The 18,154-nt window shown below is 39.3% G+C and overlaps 1 protein-coding gene across 2 annotated transcripts; it reads right to left on the bottom strand.

The window, feature by feature from the left end:
- Window positions 1–884: 884 nt before the first annotated feature.
- eif4enif1 (eukaryotic translation initiation factor 4E nuclear import factor 1) lies at window positions 885–18,043 on the bottom strand. Of its 2 annotated transcripts, none has more exons than XM_084735138.1 (19): window positions 17,698–18,043; window positions 16,512–16,660; window positions 16,350–16,423; window positions 14,120–14,247; window positions 13,613–13,887; window positions 12,741–12,939; window positions 12,474–12,637; window positions 11,590–11,728; window positions 11,022–11,198; window positions 9,309–9,580; window positions 8,383–8,454; window positions 6,866–7,052; window positions 6,345–6,424; window positions 4,368–4,501; window positions 4,092–4,173; window positions 3,848–3,971; window positions 3,435–3,749; window positions 3,149–3,319; window positions 885–2,234 (listed from the first exon to the last, which is right to left on the bottom strand). In XM_084735138.1, exons 2-19 carry the CDS (start codon window positions 16,605–16,607, stop codon window positions 2,047–2,049), a joined length of 2,877 nt encoding a protein of 958 aa, XP_084591264.1. In that variant the 5' UTR covers window positions 16,608–16,660; window positions 17,698–18,043; the 3' UTR covers window positions 885–2,046. The 2 variants fall into 2 exon arrangements, with proteins under 2 accessions (XP_084591264.1, XP_084591271.1); XM_084735145.1 differs by having other exon boundaries at window positions 12,474–12,634.
- Window positions 18,044–18,154: the final 111 nt, after the last annotated feature.

Below are 18,154 nucleotides of genomic sequence, written 5' to 3'. Positions count from 1 at the left end.
ATTTAATAATCAGCCTTTATATTATTAAACCTTAGATACAGTTGGCATAATTTATCCTCTCATTTACATTATGGGGCAGAATATTATAAATTTTTAATAAAATCTGTTCAAACACCACAGTTAAACAAATACTACACATTACAAGCTAAATGAAATCTATTGCAGCCCAATGCACTGGACTAGACTCTAGTCCTAGAGCCTGATCAATAGTGATCAAACTACAGATCAAAAACTGATCATTTTAAAAACGGAGAATCCCTTAAATGCGTTTGTTAAAGAATTGTGACAAAGATGTGCATATTAAAAATTGTAAATAGTGGATGTTTCTTTAAGACCTCAAACGTTTCTGCAATGACATGTCAGTTGTCAACCTCTGCCAGTGCCATAATATGTACAACGGTGGGAAAGGCATATATATTTTGGCTAAGCAAATTCCCCCTAGAATTTGCAGTTTATTTGTTGGATCATCAGGCAAAACCTAAGTCATGATCAACAAGTAAGGCTAAACTTTAAAACAACACTACTTTACCTCTTGGCTTTTAGGCTTTAGAAAATCTTGGACACTGTGGCCAATCAGAGGATGGTAAGATAGTTGATTGAGTTTCAGTCCCAGAACAAGTATTTGACAACCAGGGAATGAAGCCTCAGCAATTTTTCTCCAGAATAGTTTCTGCACCACTTAGTCTGCCTCTCCACATTGCACTGTAGACTTCCAACGATGACACAGGTATCTCAGTTTAATTTCTCAAGCAGCACAATGATAAGTGCATAGTACATACAGTTTACGTAATTGGTGGCTGCGATTTCTTCAGTGTCCCTCCTGTCAAATACAACAAACACACACACAAAAAAATGGACCCCTCTCACTCAAAGTTCATACAGAGTTGTGATTAAGTGGTCACTTTATTAGATACACCTGGACAGTACAATGTAATGCAATCCATGACTGCAGTTCTGCCATAAATACAATTCAAGTTTTTATTACTGAGGTCATAATTTGTGGTGTTGCACTAGACTAGTTTTTACTGAAAAGCATGTCTAATATGTAAATGAGTGGGCAAAACATTAGCAAAATCTGTCAATATAATGCAGTCCACAGTGCACCACCACCACAAAGTATGACCACAGTAGCACTTATTTGAATCAACTTCTATACAGGTGTATCTAATCAAAGGCAGTAACATATTAAGTGCATGTAGGACATAGAAAACCATTTAAAAGCAATTAAACAAAATGTGTTTTACTCAAGATTTTATTTATTAATTCTGTTTGTGCTTTTTATAACTTAATAGCACATAAACTGAATCCCAACCACCCTCCAAAAATTGAAAATGTGAGCAGTGCTGCCCCCCTAGTGACAGGTTGGATTGGAGAGGATACAGTTTAAAAGGAAGGAAAAAACAAAACAAAAACAAAAAAAAAGGCACAACCAGCGCTAGCTGCATCCCCAGGACTCGTCTTGAAATGCTCCAGCCAGTCACATCTACAGAAAAGGGCCACTAGCCACAAGGGAAGGGTAGAGTATACACTTCAGTTACTAATGAAGCCAACATCACTAGCAGTAGCCCTTTCTCTGTGAACTTCAGGGGAGAAATTAAAGTTGGACAAGACAAAGGAATGCTACCAGCTCTTGGTGACTTTGTCTCTCACAGCCTTCAGTTGAACTGCAGAATAGTTTCACCTTTCCCCATACCAAGAAAAAGAAAAAATAGCTATATACACAGGGAGAATAAGATTCTTTCCCAAGGTCTGTACAATTGGGCCTATACATTATTTACTGTGCAGAGCCTAATACAAATAAAAAAGAAAAAAAAAAATAAATTCACTCCGCCGGCAAAACTTATTGCCATCACTTGTCTTCCCATTTCTGCTGATAAGCCTCTTCAAAAGCAGTGACTTCAAGGTTGAAGACAAAGCATGGCATGGTTCGACTGTCCAGGTCTGTGCACTGTCTTTCAAATTAAAGTTCACATTTTTATGGTTATGAGGAGGAGATGGGCAAATAAGAAAAAAAAAAAATCTTGCTATCCAGCACTGTTCATTTTATTATGGCCGAAACTCCAACTCATCAACACTTATGACCTTGGCCGGCATGGAGGGGAGCGGCTGTTCTAGCACGTCTGATCCAAACCACTTGGCGAGGCCTAGAGGGGGGCTGCCCCCATGTCGCTGGGAGCCATTGGTCCGGTGAGGGCCTTGGCTCTGTGACTGAGGGCCTGGGACACTTGGATGTACTGCAAGAAAAGACAAAAATATAGTTTAAATCAGATAGTTGAGAAAATAATAATAAAAAAAAATCTTTAAATAGTTATGAAACAGTCACTTTAAAACAGAGGCTTCTATATGACCTACATAAGCAAACAAGACCATCAGTTAGAGGATCTGCTGTTTCTGTAGTTACTCGTAATACCTTGGTTGGATTCTCCTTGAATCAGATAAAGTACTTTACGCCATGCGGACAGAAGAGGCTACATTTACATTTTTCTTGGCAAGGCTACAGTAAGTAGTAGGTTAGACAAAGAGGCAGGAGGAGATTTTTTACTTAGATAATTTTATTTTGACTTTATTTGATTATTTCTGTCTGTAGAAACACTACTATTTTTATTCACTGGTTCCTTAAATGTACACAATATTAAAGTTCCTTGCAGCCGCTATAACTGCTGTTATTGATCCTACATACATTTGACACCAGTCAACAAGTGATTCTGCTCCTCTGCTTGTTTCTAATCTCAGAGCTGATAACCTCATGAATTCAAAATGTAGAGCTTTTTATTCGTTACTGGATAAATGGTATTGTTTCTTCTTTAACAAATTGAAAGGATTGCCTTATAATCACCCGTTTATACACACGGCTTTGGCTGCGTTGCGGCTGTTAATAAGTTTCTCCATAACTTATATAGATGGTGACGCAGAATAAAGGCACCAACAGTCCTGCCTTGAACAAGCTGTTTGAGAACAGTGTAGTATTTTCACAAATAACCCTCTCTATACATATCTATAGAAAATATCTTACACATATGGAGTTTCATGTACTTTGCCACTCCAAATTGTAAACTTTTAGATAATCCATAAGCCAGTGAATGGATATAATAATGCCACTAGCACATGCCTGCATGGAGTCATAATATTTAACATTATTTCTACTCACTTGGTCTCTGTTGCTGAAGTTGCTGCTGCATTACTGCTAACTGCATCTGAGTATTGGCTCTGGGAGGTAGAAGTGGATGCCCTGTTGCACTTAGAGGGTACAGCGGTTGTCCAAGCAGGGCAGGAGGCAAGCCTTGAAGTTGTGCAAGGTCAACATGTGGTGGAAATATACCTGGTGTATAAAAGAGACAATTGTGCAAAAAAGCCATTACATTTAAATCATTAATTTCAAATACAAAGTCATTTTTCAAAAAATGAAAACACTTATGAAAAAAGCTAACACTAACCTGCTTGTACCAGAGCAGGTCCCAGTTGCTGGGGCTGGATACCCTGTGCCAGCATTCGCTGAACCACATTAGGGTGGAGCTGGGGAGGAGGACGCACCATAGGTACATGGGATAGCAGCGGTACAGGATAGATGGGACGAGGGAAAGATGAGGAGGGTCCTGGAGGTGCCATAGAGGGTGCATGGTGACCAGCAGAGCCAGGCCTTAGACGCTCCTGGTCCTTGCTTGGCAAGTTCTGCGAGCCTCCCTTTACTCCCCCAGACTGGGCCACATTTCCATCCATGACCTCCAGGTACAGATTTGGGGAGCTGCTGTCTGTAATCACACAACCCCAGATCCCAAAGTCACAGTGCTGTAGTGCTTAGATAAAAAAATTCAAATCAGGAAGTTATGAGTAAATCAATGCCCTATACCGTCTTGAGAGTGTCCTGCTGCCTCATCCTTGGTCTCTGAACGACTCGATGGCTCATCTCTGCTTTTATCTTTTGTTGCGTACATTTTGCGGATCACAGATGTGGGTGTAAATGACGGTGACAACTGTAGCAAGTTAAAAGAATACAAAAAAAACAAACATTTGCAATACCAAATACCAACAAAAAAGTTTAGAGTCAAAGTTTACAGAATAATGACAGCTGGGTGAGTTCAGTTTATACTCACCATGCTGGTGACAGCATTGCCTGGAGAGTTTCTTCCAGCAGGCTGAGGGCCTGGACCAGGGGAGCGATTTGTACGCTGCAGTCTGTAGATCACAAGCACATCAGCCATATGTTACTATCAAATGCTAAACAACCGTTATTGTTTTCTTGTTTTGGGGCATACATTCACTACACAGATGTATACAAATACATAGCAAGATATTTTTCATAATTGTCAAGAGATTTTTGTTACTAGTTACATTTTTACTAGCATTAAAATAAATTTTGAAAAACTAACCTATTTCGAAAAGATTTGTCCTGTGGTGGTTTGTAGCCGGGCTGGAATGAGTGGTGGGCATGTAGAGCAAGGTCCTGTTGGAATGCCAGGGCTTCCAGGTCCACCTGATTCACTGGCATGGAGAGCGCCCTCATCTGGACAAACAGAACACATACAACTGAGACCTCAGACTGATGTCTTAAGGTGATGAGTGGAACACAAGTTGCATAAATTACCCAATCTATGTTAGAATAATCTTAATTCTAGTTTTAAGATTCATAGTAATGTTTTTATCTTTACTACACAGTATGCTCTTTAAGAAAAGTAACAATGAAACTTACAGTGCTTAACAAATTTATTAGGCCACCACCCAATGTAAGGTTTATGTCACAGCTGCCCTAAATTAACAGCATTGGTATTTACCAAAATCATTTATGTTTCTGTAATAGTTAATACACCAGTATGTAGAACCTCTTCAACTGAAATTATATTTTTAATGCTAAAATATATTATTGTTATCCATGAATTTTCAAATTTACTGTTTTACAGAAAACAGAAAAAAATAGTAAAGCACTATTATTTCTTGATTAAGATGTCTAATTATAGTTATTTACTTGCATTCCTGAACAGAAAAATTAGTTTTAGTGGCTGAATGTTATACTTGATTAACTAAAAAGGTGAATTTAGTTTGAAATTCCTCATTCCTGTTCAAAATGGTAAAATCTTGAGAGCTCACTGACAATGAAAAAGCCTGCATTAAAGCACTTCATGATGCTGGATGGTCTCTGAGACAAACAGGGAAAGACAAAGTGTTCTCACAGTGTGGTCAAGTATGGTTTGGAGTCAATTGCTGAGACTGGTACTTTCAAAATGCGCCAAGGAAGAGGCAGGAAACGAAAGCTAACTGAAGCAGATGTCAGACACCTCAAGGTTTTTAGTACTAGAGACAGAAGGACGACCACTGCTGATCTTCAGGCAGAGATAAATGTTTCTAGATCAGAGTGTGACACTCCAGAATGACCATAAGCAGACAACTAATGAAACAAGGCTTAAAAGGAAGACTAGCTGCTAAGAAGCCATTATTGAGGCCTGCAAACATCCAGAAACGCCTCAGATTTGCCAGGGAGCAAAAACACTGGAATGTTGATGACTGGAAGAAGGTACTCTGGACGGACGAGTCCAAGTTTGAACTCTTCGGTCAGCATTGTCGTGTCTATGTCCACAGAAAAGCTGGAGAACGTTTTGATGCCAGATGCATTGCACCCACAGTGAAACACGGTAGAGATTCCATTATGGTATGAGGTTTGTGGAAACGGTATGGGCAAATTAGTAAAAATCGACAGCATCATGAACAAGAATGTCTACCACATCTTAGTGCATCATGGAATCCCTTCTGGACTGAATCTGATTGGTTGTGGGTTCATATACCAACAAAACAATGACCCCAAGCACACTTCAAAGCTGTGCAGAGACTATTTGACCAAAAAAAAAAGGAATCTGGAGGGCTGGAACTGATGGACAGGCCAAGTCAAAGTCCAGATTTGAATCCTATTGAACAAATTTGGGATTTAGTAGGTTCAAAGATTGACTTTCCAAAAGTTTCATCTAAAGCAAGTCTGTGGGAACAGCTAGAAACTATTTGGAACTCCATAACAAAAGAGACTGTCAAAAAGTACATAAAAACAATGCCAGCAAGAATGCAAGCTGTGCCAAAGAATGCCAAAGAAGGAAGTTTTTTGGTTATTATGTGTGACAAAAAATAATTTAGTTGTTTTAGTTTGTTACTTGCCAAATAAATACCATTTTTAGTTTCAAACAAGTTTTTGAAAGATTTTAAATATTTGTTTTCTTGTTTTTATGACAGGTGGTCTAATAAATTTGTTAAGCACTGTATATGTGCTACGTGGAAAAGGTGAGACTTGTTACATGCTTTACAAATTCACATTTAAAGTGTAATCATCTATTCATATCTGAGCCATATCCAAACATTTAAGTTACCTGTTGCTGTGCAGCAGACCCTGGGCTGATAGACCTGTGTACATCAGCAAACTGTTCAGGGAGCATGGACTGAGGAAAACCTGAAGAATGAGACAGAAAAACTATTAATGACCTAGCTTGTCTGACAAGAATCTAACCAAAAAGAGATGTAGAATGATGAGGCTTCAGCCCCAGTACAATGTTCTTTAGTTGCTCACAGATGGTTTCAGTCCCATGCGATCAGAGCTGTAATTTACTTTTGACAGTAGCTTAACAATGACAAACACTTCCTCCTCTTGCTTCAAATTTAAAGCTTTCCACTGTGTGCTGATAATCATTAAATGTTCTTAGATCCAGTCTCATCAACAATTTTTTAGGCAGTACTGAGGACAAAAAAAAAAAAAAAAATCTGGGCTCATTTCTAATGACAGGATCATGAAATATTTGGATAAAGCCTAACGATTCAGTGCATACGTGCTTTCTTTCCAATTCAAAGCGTAATTAACATTAATGTTCCATTAAAGGAATTAAAATGAACTTACCTGCTGAAGGTGGCAAACGACTGCTGAAGTAGTCGGGTGAAGGTGCTCTCTGTGGAAAGAGGGGGGGCGAGGGGCCCTTGTGTAGTAGGCCATGTAGAGGGGCAGAGGCTGCTGGACCCTCTGAGCTACCCAACAGGTTGCCAAGTAGTGTAGGGGAGCTACTACGAGCAGGACCTCCCAAAAGCTCCTACAATACAAAAAGACAAATGATATTGGTCTGGCAGTTACATTTAGGTGCAATACTACTGCTCATAAAATGTGAGATGGAGTATTTTTTTCACTCCATTAAGTTCACTCTGGCAATTTGCCAATTTGGGACCCACCAACCTTTCTCAACAGCTCTTAGGAAGAAACACTAACCTTGTGTGCATGTGTGTGCATGTGTGTGTGTGTGTGTGTGTGTGTGTGTGTGCTGTATCTGGCAGTCTTCTCAGACATTTAATCTTTATGTTTTGGTGTTTTAACACCTAAGCTGCCCCTAAAAAGCAATTTAAGCTGTTAAGTTTTAACCAGTACATATACAGTTTCTATAAAATCTTTGGCAAAAATCTCTAGTCCATACCAGACAGAGGACTGGCCAAGTTTACTCACACCATTTTTACACCAAAATTAGTGCATATATGCAGGTTTCAGAAACATCAGTAAACCCACTAAAAATAGGTGATTGCCCCATTTGCCCATTAGACAAGTTTGCCCATTAGACAAGTTTGCCTTGGCTTTTCTTCTGATCAATGCTGGATCAGACTGAATGTTTATGGAGAAGAGCTGAGAGAACGATTTCTGCTTCAGCATTGCATATGGTCATACAGCAGGAGAGATGCAATCCTTCAACAGCACAACAAGCCTTAAATTGACATTTAAGTAGCCTATGTCAGAATTCAAACCTCCTGACAGGGTGCAAAATTCACTTTTCTGTCCAGCCAATTGGCTAATGAAGTTTAGATCTGCTTCACTCACCAGCCGTTCAGTGAAAGCTTTTGAATGGCTGGCAAACTTCTACGAGCATTTGGCTGGTGCCAATTTAAAAAACAAACAAAATAAACCATAGAATTCTAAAACCTCATGCTATCTGGTAATGTTGCCACCATGCTGAGAACACCACTCAACCTCATTAATATGTTTTTAAGACCTGATCTAAAAAGGGACCACAAGACAGTTAGAACAGGCTGGAAATTGACCCAAGGACCCAAACGCAGTCAGCACAAAAATACAAAGAGAACACCAACCGAGGCAACTAAATTAAGGTGCCACAAATTAATGAGCAGCTGCTGTTGAAAAGAGCAATAAAAGACATAATTTTCCCCCTGCTCTTCAGTTTGCAACCTCCATTTGCTGCAAAAGATATTTTTTTGTCCTGCAATAATTATGAGCCACCACTTGATCACAAACCAGAGACCTGCAGTACAACAGGACCCAAAGTCAGACTGGATAAAATATGCTGTACCACCTGTGCAAGTCCTGTGAAGACCTCTACCTAATACTAAACATTAATCTGAGAGGATAGTCAGCATACACACCTGAAATATGTTTTTCTGCTGCTGAGGCACCGGAGCTTCAGACACAGTCACCACAGCTGGATCTGAAGGTTGCTGCATTGTGCACAGGAAAGGAATTAGTTGTTTTGGTTGCATGGTACCTGCCAATATTTGTGTGTAAAAATCCATCCCAGTAAGTAATGTAGAGTGTGTGGAAGACATTTTCAAGTGTGTCAAAACAGAAATTGTACACAATCGGGCCTCAAAGTATCAGTGATCACCTGATATAAAATTTGGACATTTATCAAATATAGAATTTGGTAAAACTCAAACTGCAACACTGCAAACCCACTGAGATGGATCTGTACATGTGAGTCTCAAAATGTCCCTCATGCAAGTCAGTTAAGGCTTTGGATGACTAATGGTATCTTATCATCCAATGACCTATGTAACAGTTTGTGTTTCAGTATAGAAATAAATTAAATCATCAATTCAGAAACTGACTCGCATAAAAAGGACACATGCATCTCCAATATATTGCAAACCAGGCTGCAAATGTAACTTTTGTCCACCAGCCAAATTGCTAGTGAATAATTCAAATTCTACCAGCCACTCAATACAATATCATTGTTTTTTGTTTTTGTTTTTTTTGGCTGGTGAGTGGAGCAAATCTATCAGGCTCTTGCATATTTTACCAGCATTTGGCTGATGGCTGGTGTTAATTTTGTACCCTGGGCACAACAACCCTTCAAAACAGTTAAACAAATTTATGCCCATCACTTTCTAATCTGTTCATGAAATTTTCAATAAGCGACTTATCTATGCCGAGTTTTAAAAGCTTGCATGCAGCATCACAGAGGAGCAGATTTGTATGAACAGTTACCCGTTTCACTGCAACATGCACAATGTTGTTACTTATCCAGTGCAAGTCTGGGTCAACATAAATAAAAATATTCAAACATACTTACATTGTTTGTGTTGGTTTTGGGCAGAGTTGGCAGAGTTCCACTTGCCTTCATGCTGCTGACCAGTTTATTAAACGCCGACATGTCAGAGTCACGGGAGTGTGGCCGAGTGCTGGAGCCACCAGTTAAAGCCTCCTCTAAATGTTCAGCCATGAACGGCGTACCATTTCCCCTCTGTGGAGGTGCCACCTTCCGCACCTGTGGTTCTGAGCCCAGCTTCATCCCCTTCATCTCTCCTTCTACCTCCTCCAGCGAGCGCACCGCTCCACAGTTAGCTAGGAACAGATTTATACATAATTAGCATTTATGTAGCACTGTTGGTGCTTCACAAGTAAAATGAAATGCCACATAAAAACTGTCAAAATTACTCCATAAGATTTAACAGTTTCGAGGAGATTTATAATAGGACAATGACTCTGCATACTTGAGACCCACAGGCAGGATATCTAAGCTCAGATGCCTGAACCTTAGCAGGTGTTCAGATACTTGAGGGGCTGCACCTGTTTTCAGCTTGTTACTACAGGCACTGGAGAGGCTATGAAATCAAACTCAGAAAGTCCCACTTCATAAGCCATCAAATGCATGGATCTATTCCTCAGACATCCAAACACTCCACAGAAATTCATGATACCGTTGACAGGCTGTAAAAACTCAGTCAAGTAATTATGGGGACAATCATTTCATCTGTTGTCTCAATCAAGCAATTAGAGATACAGCATTCATGTTACAAAGTTATATACCAAAAATGAACACTTGCATGTATTTGATTGGTTAATGCAGGGCGTGGCCAGATGAAATGGCGTAACACTGACAAAAGCTGAGCCAAGCTCAACGCTTTGGACAAATGAGCCTGCATTTTTCTTTTGCTGGAGCTTTCTGTGCCAGGTTGCAGGCATATAGGGCAGTGACAATGAGTGACAGCAAATATGAGAAGTTTGCATTTTTTTTAAAATAGGGCTAATATCGGTCTGATCACAGCCTTAGGATTAAGGCAAGATTGGGAACAAGGACAGAGACAGAGGACCTAATGCAATGATAAGGCTCATATGGAGTTAAATAAATCAGAGCATCATGAAAGTTATAAAAACAGTAGAAAGACACTTAAATGTCACTCTCATTTAGAGCGCATTAGTAACCTGGTAGCTGGATGCTGGACACAGCAAAAAGGATGTCAACAATGTCTGGAACAACAAAACTGTCAGGAGTGGCCTTCAAAGCCATGAACACACTCTTAGACTGAAACTTTTATCTCTTGAACAGCTTAAAGGTGAATGTTCTTTTCTGTTTTGTAATTATAATGATCTTTGTCTCACTTCTGTTGACATATTGCTGAACCTTCCAGGGTACCAAAGGATTTGTCAACTGACTTTGCTAGGCCATTTCTAGAGGTAGCCATCCTGTCAATGTATCCGAAAGCTGAAGGCAATGTTGCAAGTCAGGGAGCAGGATATGTGCATGGCAATATTCGATTTAAAGTTTGAAGTACTTCATTTAATCAGATATGTATTTCACGGGGTTGCCCAAAAACATTCCCCATCTGCTTATTCCATATATAAGTTTTCATGAAGCACACTACAATCAAAACATGCACTGCGTATATGTATGTACCATACTCAAATTTTATCCATATTGCCCAACCATACATCAAGTTACTACACAGTATATTCCCATTGTGTCATGGTGCAGCTGCAACTGTTTTAGTGAACCAGCACTCACTGCTTTCCCGTAACCGAGCCTTGTTGACTGACAGGGTGGAAAGAAGAGGCTTCAGGTCTATTTTGGCCTTGTGCAGCAGCTCCAAGATGTCCACCTTCTCCTTACCCTCCGATGATTGAATAGGTGTGAAGTATGGGGCAGGGCCGTGGCCAGGGGACGTGCAATGCGGCTCAAGTCCTTCAGAGGAGCAAAACAGTCCAAGATTTAGACATCCATCACAGAAATGAACAAAAACAGTGTTTCAGTGCCTGGACATTAGGAAGCAAGAATGTAAAATGCTAGCCAGAATTGGAGTGTGATATAGTATAGCAATAGTTTGGCTTCTTGCTTGAATGTTCTTTTAACAAGCTAAAATTCCAGGGGATTGCTCTGTGAAGCAGATTTCTTAAATTATCTAGATAACCAGCCTCCTGAAATCTTGAACATGGAAGTTAACCTGATACATTTAACACTTTTAAAGAACAGGCCTCTCATGTTGAGGTGTTTATACAAACCAAAACACAGCTTCACCAAAAGAGTGCTATGGCTGGTTTTAAGCTACATAGTTACATGAAATCAGATAATTTACCTGCTAGTTTTTCCAGCTCCTCATGGGGAGTGGACCTCAGACTGCTGGACTGGCTGCCCGAGGGGCTCATGTTACTGGAGAACCACTGACTGAAGCGGCTAGCCGATACAGGACCCTCACCCAAGACATCCTCTATCATCTGCAAGACACAAACAGGTGCCTGTTAGAGTGGAGAGAAACAAAAACTGTCAGGCCAAAGAATATGAAGACAAAAGTGGCACTTACATTAAGGGTGTTTTCCATCGATTTAGCACCAAATGTGCTACGAGACTGAGGGCAGTGTCAGTGAATGTACTGCTGTTTGTCAGTGTGTTCATTTAATGCCACAAATCAGTCAGTACACAACTTTCTTATTTAGTCTCTGCAGACTTCATTCTCTAATTAGTTGCAGGTCTAATGTAGCTATAATGATGGGCATAAATTTGGATTGTTGATAACTTTTTTTTAACCCCATGCAGTAGCCCACTGACAAAATGATTTAGAAAGTACACCATTCAGTGACCTACCCATCACCACAGAGCAGGTTTAGTGAGATCAAGCCAGTGCAGCAGAGGTGATCTTGAGCTCACACAAGGATCTGCAAACCTAGTATGTGGCTTTAAAAAATTTTTTTTAAACCTGAATTTCATGAGTTGACTATGCCATTTGTTAGATCAAAACTCTTGTTTCAGTGAAGCCTCTAATGTGCTTTATCATTATGAAAACATATCAAAAAAGGCAGGCCCAGTTTGAGGGAGAGGTACAGATACACTTGAAAACCTCTACTGTTAAGCTTGAAGTAGAATACTACATAAAAGACAAAAGGAGTTATAAGTACCATCCCATCTGTGATGTTCACGCCTTTTAAACACCAACATCATCACACAGTGCACCCCAGTACTTACAGAGGCCAGTCCTGGCATGGTTTTCTCCAGGTTGAAGAATTCATTGAAGTCAAAGTCTCCAGTCGACTGCTCAGGCAGAACATCAGGGTGGGGAACTTCCTGATCAGCAGTAGACTGTAATACCACATCTTGCTCTCCGGCTTGTCCACCATTACACTCCACTGCTGCACATAAATGTGACAACAAAAGTCTGATTTAAAAAACAAACAAAAAAATTCTAAACTGCATTATGATACTGTAATTCTGAAGAATAAGGCTTTGACATGCCTTCTTTTAAAGACTCTGTCCGCTTCCTTGACCGCTTCGACTTGCGCTTATCATCTTCCAGGATTTTGTCATCAAATCCGATGAGTTCAATTGTCTCAGACTGGCTGGTGGGACCACCAGAGAACCACTCTGGTTCCTCCTCTGCATAAGAGTCATTCCTCCTCCTTTCACTAAACACACGTTTGTCACCAAAATCTCTCTGCAAAGGTTGAAAGAAGACAAGCAAAATCACTTTTGTTCTTTACATGCTGCTAAACTTTACAGTAAATGGATGGGAGAGCAATGAGTGTGAAACTGCACTGATCAAGCAGGATTCTTTAATTTCCATTTCCACCTAGCAAACCAGTTCACTTAGTTATTTCTGTGTTTTCATTGGCAAATGTTGCAAACAGTATCAATAGAACCATGAGGTCAAAGCTGTCATCCTAGGGGACCCACTGAACTCCATGTACATTTAATACCATTTGTGGCAATGCAAAGCAGCTCTAGTATTTAGGTACCTGTAGTTATAGGTTTCAAGGGCACTTTACTGAGAGCGTTTAATGAAAACACTGCTTTCCTCCAAATCTCTCACTTTACTGAGTCAAGTAATAGTCAAACTTTCAAAACTTTCACAACAGTGAAATTACTTAAGGCTTTATTTCACCTGAACATTTCTCTTTTCAGCTTATTTTATCCTGTAAAATAAACTCATCTTCACATGTAGTTTTGTGAGAAACTGAGGGGAAAATGCATCTGATTTTCAAAAAATTTCTTAGCAGTCACTTTGATTAGCACTGCAAAGAAATGCCAACTTCAATACATTGAATGCCTTGGCAATTCAACACTAAGGGAAACACATTATGGATAGACTGAAACCAATGAATACCAACCCTGAATCTTTTATCCTTAAAGTCTCTCTCACGTTCCCTCTCTTTCTCCACACGAGCTTCTCTCTCAAAGGCTCGAGCAGAAATTATGCGGCCACTGCCAATTCTGCGTGCGGCTCCCAGACGAAGACTTTCATTCTCCTTATTTTCCAGGGGGCTGATTGGGCGACGAGCATGTGGTGCAAGTGCAGCGTTGCCTTGACATCCACCTCCAAAGCTGCGTCGCTGTGGGCTCAGTATGACATCCAGATCATCCTCCTTTAACCGCTCACGAGGGTCTGAATACAAGGCACAAAATAGATGTTTTGAATGCATAAAAACATCCACAGTCACATGATGAACAAACAAAAAATAAAAACAAAAAAGTAAGTCTAGTTTAAAGGTGATCTTTCAATTCTCACAAGTAGTCTCATTTTATCTAATTACAGAAACCTCTTCTAGATAATATTTGTATTCCTCAATGACAAATATCCTCCTATGGACACTAAAATCAATTTTTATGACATTTACCTGGGATTCTTCTTTTCAAAGGTACTCTATCATCCACATAGTCCTTCTTAAAACCTTCCACCGGAGAGCTACGCTCAGAAGTGGGATACAGTGAGGCATGCCACTTCTCAGGGTCCCAGACACCATCACTGTATTAAAACACCATGTGAATGCACAATTAAAAGACATACTCAACTAGTTTACAGACCAAATAGTCAACCAATTGGCTAAAATGATAAAAACATCAACTGAGCACAATGTTTTACATAACAAACACTCAAAGATATATACAGGACTCAGCTTACAATGTACATTGTACAACTCACAATAATGAAATTTCTTTATGTCTCTGCTTTTGCTAAATATAGTGTGATGATTTGTCTTCCTAATGCTCAAAGCATGGCCAACATTTTAAAAACCAACTACAGCCCTAGATTTCAACCTATTTTTCATTGTATTCAGTTATCCAATGTCTTAAAATCACTCCCTGGTTATATATCAGCAATGAAAAACAGCATAGCTCTGCAGAATTAACACTCAAATAAAAAACACGCAAAAGATTCGCGATGCACTAAGTGCGACGAGAGGAAAAAAAAGCCTCCCACATAAGCACAGGTTTGTATAGCATTTAAGCAGCTGGTCTTGGATAATCGTGAAAGGTTCAAACAAACATCAAAATATTTGATTTTTCAACAGACGTCCTGAAATTGGATGTCATTCAGTCATATTGCAAATCTGAAAGCAATCAATACAGAATTTAAAAAACAAACAAACTTATTTTTGTCAAGTCATTAAATCAAGAAAGCCATTGCTTCTCCCAAAGTTTTGTAAAGAGATCCCTGAAAGTGTCCACTTTTTGCATTACTGAAGAGCCACTAGTCTGTGGCTCAAGCCAACCTCTACACTTTACAGGCTATAATTAAAAAAGCTGGCCAACCATCCAACACTAGAGCCCATCTTTGTCCAGCTGCTTTCAGCACTCCATAGCCATGTTCACATTGCACGCCATAGTGCTCAATTTGATGAATTGCTCAGATCTGTTTTTGTTTGTTTGGCTGTTCACATTATCTTATACATGTAGCCAATATCAGATTCCAGTGCAAACTGGTCACAGTCCTGAACTGACCCAAACGCACAAAAGGTCAATACAAATGTCACATGCAGCACGCTGTCATATTAAGTAAAAATGGAGGCCACTGAAGTTAGTGTTTATAAGTTTTTTAAGTTGATGTGCAGTGGATGCCAGCAAATTCATGAGCAGATGATGAGAAACAGCCAAATTTTTAATTATGGCTTTTTATGGCTGCTTCTTCTGTGAAGGAGGTGTATGTGGTGTCAGAGCCAGGAGTGGTGAGATCGTGATGTGAACAGCCTCACAGAAGCAGATTTCATCCAAAATTTCAGGATATCAAGGGCAGCTTTCAGTGCCTCTCTATAAGACACTTCAGGAGAGCAAGTGACATAGAAGTCACATGAATTGGTTGCATTGCAAAAAAAAATACAAATTTGGACCAGTTCTGCCAGCAATCTGAATGTAGCTTAAGTGGTTAATATTTCCTCTGGAATATAAATGTGTGTATAAATGTGACAATGGGTGCGAAATAAACCAAAAAGCAGTGCACACATTTTATTAGCCTATTAGGCACTTCTTCATAATCGGATTAATTCAAAGTACCTTTTAAATACAAACATTAGACCCTATACAGTTCACACAATTCCAGCAGCACATAAAAGAAAAGGTCTTGAAACAAACCTACTTTGATCTCTATGCTGACTGAGATGTGGTCTCAACTTCAGAGGCATGTGAGGACATGTTTTTTTTTTTGTTAGTCTGTATGGTGAGCTCAAACACAATTCTTGCTTTTTCATGTCTTTTCCCCAGGAAAATTCTATCATGGAATCTGAGATTTTTAATAAATTCTCATTACAAAAGTCATCATCAATATAGTGTTCCAACCTTCCATTTAAGAATGGCCATTGAAAGCCTCAGAGTAAATGCTTAAGCTTTTTCATTCTAATCAGCTCATGAGAAAGACAGGGAAAACTCAAGGAAAGAAATACCAGTGACCAGACACCTAATTAATAAATTACTGTCAAAGAGAAGCCAAAAAAACCTTCTCAACGCAATATATCCAAGCTGTCTAATTACCCTTGTGTCCGTAGTTAACCTACATAGTATTTGGATAAAATCTGAGTATTGCTTGGATTATGTATGGTGGAGATCTTTACAACAGAGAAAATAAAATCTTACCTGTCATACTTGTCAGAGAGACACTCTGGTCTTTCATTGGAGACTGGTAGTTCTTTAATTTCCAGAAGCTCCTCCTGAATAATAATTGATAATTATTAATCTGTGTTAGGAAGATCTCTGTATGTCCTCTAAATTATCACATTGTTGGTCATTTCTTGTCACCTTGGTGTATCTGAAAGGAGCTGTGGCCACTGGTTGTTTAACTGGTTCCACAGCAGCATCGCCATTCTTCTGCTCTACACAAGCATCGTTCTCCATGACTGGTTTCAGACACAGAACAAACAGCTTCTAGCCCAACAATCACTCTGCTCCTGTTGAAAACAAAGGTTAAGTTTCTAAGTTAATCAAACATGACAATGGCTGCTCCACTGACTTTTACAATTTGATCTTGTCAAGTAACCGCTTCTGTTGATGATGACCAATTGATCACTGGTGTTGTTAATGAGAGTATTTTTTAAAAGTTGAAGCAACACCATGTCATTTTAATGCCGGTTACATTTGGAACTTGTAAATTCTATAGTTCTAAACTTTTCTCTCCCATTTAAGAATGAACGATGGATGTGCAGGTCAACTTATGCAATTAAGACCATCCTATTATAGGTTACTTTTAGACAAATATTAGAACATCTTTGACTAAGGCTGGTGCTATGAATTAGACCTTTGTAGGAAGAGCATTGTTGACCTAGAATATTTTCTTCCAGCTGTGTCTGCACCTCTAATCTTTAAGTTATTGTGATATGTTGCATTTGTGTGCCTTTTTGTACTTCGTCTGCCTTTATATTCAATAAAATCAATTTAAAAAAAAGATGATAGAGAAAATATATTTTAAACTTTAAAGGGAAAAACAAAACATAAGATAACTGGCTTGGCCATAAACATGAGCAAAAAGCACAGCCTATAAAATAATCAAATAAAAAAACAAATTCGGCCTAACGTCGAGCTAACTTACATGGGGAGAACTTAGCTAACGCTACTAGCTAATTAGCTAGTTAATTGACAAATGCCAGAGACCGCTGACACGAAACGAGACTTACCAATTAGAGTAATTAACTTGGCGTTAACGTTAATTGACACATTGCCTTTCGCGTCTAGCCTGTGAACGAAGGTCTTTCGAAGAAAATAAACAGAACGTTACGTGAATTAACCAGTCTCTGACCAAATAAACCGTTCCTTTAAAGAGTTTCAAAAAATACACGCTAACAATTAGCCCTACTATTGGTGGGGGATTAGCTAAGTTAGCACCCAATCATATACATTCAACTGTAAACCTTGATCCTAGTGTAAAATTTCTACAAACAATTGGCTAGCTTGTATTGTTAGAAAACACACACACAAACGGTCAACTTACTCAGTCTGAATGTTGCGTGGGACACTAGCTGCTAGCGGCCAAGCAGCGGCAGTTCACGTTAGTTAGCTAGCTAGCAAACCTAGCACCTTTAGCTAGCTAGCTAACTAGCTGGGGAATGGGGATAATGCCCACCCAGCAAGTACCAAATCTCAAGCCGGTTCAGTTGTTGCAGTGATTTCAGCAGATACACAGTGTACTGGGGTAACTAAACACAATAACACAGGTCCAAATAACAAATTAATTCACACGGAGTCTGTGTAATCTCAAATAATTGTCAGCTCTTTCTCTGTTTTTTAAGTCGTAGCAGCAATTTTCCTCTGATCACCGCTTTAAGAAGGTCCTAGGAAAGATTACAATGTGCCCATCGCGCCTGTGGAGAATTTAAAATAGTATCGTGGGTGTCGGTTTTGTCGCATTTTAATAGTAAAACCATAACAAAGAACCATAATATAGAACT

The sequence above is a fragment of the Lutjanus erythropterus genome, chromosome 2 (assembly GCF_056507025.1).
Source record: "Lutjanus erythropterus isolate fLutEry1 chromosome 2, fLutEry1.hap2, whole genome shotgun sequence".
Lineage (NCBI taxonomy): Eukaryota > Metazoa > Chordata > Actinopteri > Lutjaniformes > Lutjanidae > Lutjanus > Lutjanus erythropterus.
This window is presented reverse-complemented; position numbering and strand designations above follow the sequence as displayed.

What these genes read in the sequence shown, in the direction of transcription:
- eif4enif1 (XM_084735138.1), bottom strand. Translation starts at nt 16,607, where the DNA reads ATGGAGAACGATGCTTGTGTAGAGCAGAAGAATGGCGATGCTGCTGTG. An exon ending in GGCTCGGTTACGGGAAAGCA is followed by an intron (nt 9,581 to 11,021) that starts GTGAGTGCTGGT and finishes ATCTGTTCCTAG; the next exon opens with CTAACTGTGGAGCGGTGCGC. An exon ending in AGCAGAAAAACATATTTCAG is followed by an intron (nt 7,053 to 8,382) that starts GTGTGTATGCTG and finishes TTTGTATTGTAG; the next exon opens with GAGCTTTTGGGAGGTCCTGC.